This window comes from Oncorhynchus tshawytscha, linkage group LG03 (genome assembly GCF_018296145.1).
Source record: "Oncorhynchus tshawytscha isolate Ot180627B linkage group LG03, Otsh_v2.0, whole genome shotgun sequence".
NCBI lineage: Eukaryota > Metazoa > Chordata > Actinopteri > Salmoniformes > Salmonidae > Oncorhynchus > Oncorhynchus tshawytscha.
Window position 1 is genome coordinate 4,863,967 of NC_056431.1, and position 6,123 is coordinate 4,870,089.

Here is a 6,123-nt window from a genome sequence, read left to right on the forward strand (position 1 = left end):
TCTTGATTGACTTGCCTAGTTAAAGGTTAAATAGATTTTATTTTTAAACAAAGAAATCCAATGCTACAGTGCATTCAGACCACTCCTTCTCCACATTGTTACATTACAGCCTTATTCTAAAATGGATTAAATACAAATTCTCATCACAACACCTCATGACAAAACAAAAACAGCTTTTTGAAATATATATTAGTACCAGTCAAAAGTTGACACCTCATTCAAGGGTTTTTATTTGTACTATTTTCTACATTGTAGAATAAGTGAAGACATCAAAACTATGAAATAACACATATGGAATCATGTAGTAACCAAAAAAAAGCATTAAACAATCAAAACATATTTTATATACTTGAAAGTAGCCAAGGCAAAGGGTGGTTACTTTGAAGAATCTCAAATATACTTTGATTTGTTAAACACTTTTTATGTTTACTACATGATTCCATGTGTTAATTCATAGTTTTTATGTCTTCACTATTATTCTACAATGTAGAAAATCGTCAAAATAAAAACCCTTGAATGATTAGGCGTCTAAACTTAACTGGTACGCTGTGTGTGCGTACAGACACATATTTGCAAACATTTCTAAAAACCCATTTCTGCTGTCATTATGGTGTAGAGTGTAGATTGTTTTCCCCCTCAATTTAATCAATTTTAGAATAAGTAACGTAACAAAATGTTGAAAAAGTCAAGGGGTCTAAATACTTTCTGAAATCACTTTTCAGTAATGAGACGAAGGAAGTATTAGTTTCATTTTATTAAAATGGAGTCAAAACGTAAGAAAAAAGCACAACATGCTCTAAAACAAATATACAATCTAAACAATATATTTTTCTTCACTGTCATGGTCGATCTTGTCCCCATGGTTATGCAATGACGCCTGATCAATCAGTTAGTGTGAATGCATTTCACTCCATCTGCATTCATTTTGAAATACAAGTTGGTATGTCTGTATATCAGTCTCTCCTGTGTGTAAGTATATGTGTGGATGTGTATGATAAATCGTATGTGTACTCCTCACTTTCCCTCTCCCTCCTTCTTGACCTTGAGGAACTCTGCCATGTTGGAGAAGTATTTCTGGTTGGCCTCAGCCACCTTCTTCTCTGCTGCATGCGGGTTCACGATCTCCAGTCCCTGAGGAACACAGAGTTCAGTTCAAGTACAATTCCACAACAAACAGAAACGAGGAGGCCACCCCAGCTGGTAAATGCTAACGTTACTGGTGATGAAGTGCTTCGTTTGTTGAAATTATAAAATACATGTCACTTTTTTTTCATGTGAAAACAAAACCAATTAGGCTACTACCTGTAGTGGAGTGAAGGCTACGCTGGAACTTGTTCCTGAGGAGTTGTCTCTGACCGAGGACCTCCCGCCAACTGTGGACCTCCCGCCGACTGTGGACCTGCTGCCGACTGTGGACCTGCCGCCAACTGTGGACCTGCCGCCGTATGTCATGTTCTGCTTCTGCAGCTTCCTCTGTAGGGACTTGGATATCCTGGCCTTGGTGGCCTCGTTGACCTGAGCCTGTCTGACGCGTCCGCTGCCCGACTTCCCCAGCTGGCCCAGACTGAAACCCAGGTCCTCCTGGTACGCATCATCCTCAATCTGAGAGAAACAGAGACAGGTTGGTTAAAAAGACCAATACATATTTATTGTAATTACACATAGTAAAATATAGTAACAGCTGTCCTGAAAGACAGATTTGCTGTTCTGACCTCTGCGAAGGTCATCCTGTTGGCGTGTTTCCTGATCTCTGTCAGACCCAGACGCTCCTTCATCTTACGATACCTGGACAAGGACAGACAAAAAATGAGACCATCAATACTGTTTAACATTGCACTTTGAAAAAAATGACAACCCAGGACCAGTTATCTACACATCCCTAAAGCAAATACCTCCGCCCTCCTCTCTTCTTCCTCTGTCCGTCCAACGGTGCTGGCAGGGGTTTGACAGTCTTCACTGGTGGAGGCTCCTGCCATTTATCAAACTTCTTCTCGATCTCCTCTTTCAGGTCGTAGCCCACCTGCACCGAGAGAATAACACCAGAGTTAATATGTAACAGACGTTTATTTACCCCTTTCTTCCCTCTTCCAGTTCTCACCTTGCCGTCTGCACTCTCGTGGAAGCTGTCCACTCGGGATGCCAGGGTGCACTTAGCTGAAACCAGGCGTGCTGCCTTTCTCCTCAGGTCCTACAACACAGGGATAACTCTTGTTAGCTTAGGTAAAGCCACAGTCAAACAAAGCTCTTGGGAACACAGCACCAAGTGTGGTGCACTGACCGGGGGTAGAGTCTGGACCACATCACAGTGGTAGATGTAGCCGGTGTGTGGGAGCACAGCGGTGCTGCTGAACCCTGACAGGGTCCTCTTCTGGGTTCCCAGTAGCATCAGGTTACAGGCTGGCATCTTAGACAAGTTGGTCAGGCCCCCAGCAATACCTACCACCACAGGGAGGAAGAAGACCGTATGATTGGGAGAATCCTGTCAATTCTATAAAAAACTAAATCCTTATAATCACTGACCCATGATCTTGGCTGCGGTCGAGGCTCCAACGATGACTGACAGATTAGGAGCAATGAATGACATCCTAGACTCCACATATTCATAGATCCTGTGTTTTGATTGGTTCAGCTCTAGCGCCATGTCACAGGCCTCCTCCAACCTCTTCAGTTCATCCTCACCCAGCATCGTCCTGGAAACAAGTCATGTTGATATTACAACATCATTGAGATGGAAAGGTGGTCTGCAACCAAATGGATGTTACTGTTCCCTGTTGTGTAGATAATGTAAGGTCTATTGATCATATTTCTATCTGAACATTCTGTAAATGTCTGCTCCACCAAATAAGTTCTCAGTCCCATTGGTGGACCTCTCCAACTGAATCAACCCAGGTGTCCCTGCTCTTACCCCTGTGTGGCAGAGGCTGTGACGCATCCCTGCTCTTACCCCTGTGTGGCAGAGGCCGTGACACATCCCTGCTCTTACCCGTGTGGCAGAGGCTGTGACGCATCCCTGCTCTTACCCCTGTGTGGCAGAGGCCGTGACACATCCCTGCTCTTACCCCTGCGTGGCAGAGGCCTTGACGTGTCCCTGCTCTTACCCCTGTGACATGTCCCTGCTCTTACCCCTGTGTGGTGGAGGCTGTGTCCCTGCTCTTACCCCTGTGTGGTGGAGGCTGTGACGTGTCCCTGCTCTTACCCCTGTGTGGTGGAGGCTGTGACGTGTCCCTGCTCTTACCCCTGTGTGGTGAAGGCTGTGACGTGTCCCTGCTCTTACCCCTGTGTGGTGGAGGCTGTGACGCATCCCTGCTCTTACCCCTGTGTGGTGGAGGCTGTGACGCGTCCCTGCTCTTACCCCTGTGTGGTGGAGGCTGTGACGCGTCCCTGCTCTTACCCCTGTGTGGTGGAGGCTGTGACGCGTCCCTGCTCTTACCCCTGTGTGGTGAAGGCTGTGACGTGTCCCTGCTCTTACCCCTGTGTGGTGGAGGCTGTGACCATCCCTGCTCTGTGGTGGTGGAGGCTGTGACGTGTCCCTGCTCTTACCCCTGTGTGGTGGAGGCTGTGACGCGTCCCTGCTCTTACCCCTGTGTGGTGGAGGCTGTGACGCGTCCCTGCTCTTACCCCTGTGTGGTGGAGGCTGTGACACGTCCCTGCTCTTACCCCTGTGTGGTGGAGGCTGTGACGCGTCCCTGCTCTTACCCCTGTGTGGTGGAGGCCGTGACGCTGACCACCATGATGGTGGCGTTGGTCAGGATCTGCTGCAGATTCTCGTTGTTCTTACACTTGTCCAGGTTGTTCCCCAGCTCCTACACACACGGTGTTCAGCCCAACAGCAGGGACATGAATAGTAGACAACAGTTTAAAACAACGTAGACACATTTTGATGTGGAAGAGAATCCTCCTCTAACATCAGCTCACCTTGACAGTGCGGACGTAATCCAGAGAGTTGGGCACCAGGGACTCCAACTCAGGGAACCTCTTAGAATACTTGTCACGTACAAACTTGTGAATGATGTCTGACAAAGACAAACAAAGACACCGTTAGACATAAAGCAAAGCAAGCAAATTACAGCAGCATATTGACACACAATCACTTATGAACATAGTGGACTCACTCAGTTCGTTCTCAATTTCTACTGTGAGGTTATTGGCAGCAACGATGAGCTTGTATTCTGGGTCTGCCTCCACCGGACCGGAGACTGAAGAGAAAGGGAAGAGAGGAGAGTCAGTAAAACCACAAGATGGAGGATCAGAAACCATTGAAGTAGAATCAGTATCCATTGTATTGAGTGGAACATAAACCACAGAACGAGACATCCAAACAGCCAATTATAGAAGTGCTGTGTCTTCAATAGGGCGCCATGTAGCCTAGAGGTTATAGCATTGGCAAAGTAACTGACCCAGTAAAACAACCCTATCCGCTGTATGTGACAACAAAAACATAGAAACAGTCAACAATCACCTTCAGAGTTCTTGCGCTGCTTCTCGACATAGATTGCAATTTTGTCCATGATCTCTGAGAACTGTAAACAAACAAATTGTGGGTTTTCAAAACAGACCTTGGAAATAGCTTATATGTTCTAGAGCAGGGTTTCCCAGTCCTGGGCTCCCCACTGGGAGCACGTTTTGGTTTTTACCTTAGCACTACAGAGCTGATTAAATCATCAAAGCTTGCTGAGTTGGTTATTTGAATCAGTGCTAGGGCAAAACTAAAACATGCACCCATGGGGGGCTCCAGGACCCAGATTGGGACACCCTGTTCTAGTATATTAACTGCACGCAGCTCCACACACACTGTCCTGACCTGTTTGCTGTTACGTAGTTTAGCGATGGACGAGACACTCTCAGCTCCGCTGTAGTCCACTTCCATCTCCTCTGGAATGTCCTCCAAACCTCCCTCTACATGTCCCTCCCCTGCCTCCCCATCACTCTCCCCCTCTTCCCCCAGGTACAGCCCATCCTCCCCCTCATCCCCCGCCTCCTCCAGATCAGCCAGGAGCTCATCGGCCAGAGACATCTGCAGGAAAGGAACAACAATGTGGGACAAGGCTGTGTGACATGGGGAGGGATTATGAAGTCAATTCCTAGCTAGCCCACACACACGCACACGTAAATGACCTAGAGTAAAAATGTGTGCAAAGGCTAAATGTGAGAATCTAGAATCTTTACCATAAAAACAATTGGTTATAGTTAATTTATAGCGAGCTAACGTTAGCTGTGGCGCAGCGGTCTAAGGCACTGCATCTCAGTGCTAGAGGCGTCACTACAGACCCTGGTTCGATTCCAGGCTGTATCACAACCGGCCGTGATTGGGAGTCCCATAGGTGGCGCACACTTGGCCCAGCGTCGTCCGGGTTAGGCCGTCATTGTAAATCGTAATTTGTTCTTAACTGACTTGCCTAGTTAAATAAAGGTTGAATCCCCAAAAACTAAAAGCTGGCCTCGTTGGATAACCGTGGCTATAACAGCAGTTCGCTAGCCATGTCTAGCTAGTTAAATAACAGGGAAACGTTCGCAAGTTAGCTGAAATTATACGGCACAAACTTATGAGAACTTACCTTCGGAGTTAGAAACTCCTACCGTCAAAAGAAACCCTACAAATCCAACAACTTTCGAAATGCGTTCGACGTTAAAAATGTTTGCTTATGCTATCAACGTCGCCTCTATAGTGAGTCGCAGACGAAAGGCATCACCATAAATAATCCAATGGGTGGTCAGAGGTTTGTAACGTTGAGCCTTGTGCAAGGCTTTATGGGAACTGCTGTTTTTATCCGTAGTATATGCCAGTATCAGACCTGGATGAACGTGAATGGTCTTTATCTCACTCATATTTCCAGCCTTAATGCTTTCTATATTCAATGGCTAGTCATTCCGTGTTTTACTTTGGGTAGAGTATTTTGGAGATTAGATATTCACCCTATCCTTGACCATCCTTTGTCCCATTTTCATAATAAGCATCATTCTCCCAAAACCAGAGATGGGGGATGGGAAATAAGATTAGCTATTGTTATGCAACATCCATTGAGCCATCCATTGTTAGCTACATAATACAGTAGTTTGATCCTTTCTTTCAGAAACAAATTGAATAAAGCATCTAGAGAAGACCTACTGTTTGAACACCAGTCC

General features: G+C 46.2%; 1 protein-coding gene across 1 annotated transcript; it reads right to left on the reverse strand.

The window, feature by feature from the left end:
• Positions 1 to 735: 735 nt before the first annotated feature.
• Positions 736 to 5,703, reverse strand: LOC112234873 (U4/U6 small nuclear ribonucleoprotein Prp31-like). Its single transcript, XM_042308111.1, has 13 exons — positions 5,556 to 5,703; positions 4,802 to 5,014; positions 4,460 to 4,520; positions 4,113 to 4,196; positions 3,916 to 4,013; positions 3,697 to 3,803; positions 2,521 to 2,690; positions 2,279 to 2,436; positions 2,099 to 2,188; positions 1,893 to 2,020; positions 1,713 to 1,785; positions 1,303 to 1,602; positions 736 to 1,131 (listed from the first exon to the last, which is right to left on the reverse strand). Exons 2-13 carry the CDS (start codon positions 5,012 to 5,014, stop codon positions 1,015 to 1,017), a joined length of 1,599 nt encoding a protein of 532 aa, XP_042164045.1. The 5' UTR covers positions 5,556 to 5,703; the 3' UTR covers positions 736 to 1,014.
• Between the last annotated feature and the right edge of the window lie 420 nt (positions 5,704 to 6,123).

Coding starts and splice junctions, on each gene's coding strand:
- LOC112234873 (XM_042308111.1), bottom strand. CDS start 5,014: ATGTCTCTGGCCGATGAGCTCCTGGCTGATCTGGAGGAGGCGGGGGAT. Junction 4,014..4,112: donor AGAAATTGAGAACGAACTGA/GTGAGTCCACTA, acceptor TGTCTTTGTCAG/ACATCATTCACAAGTTTGTA. Junction 2,189..2,278: donor TGGTCCAGACTCTACCCCCG/GTCAGTGCACCA, acceptor CCTGTGTTGTAG/GACCTGAGGAGAAAGGCAGC.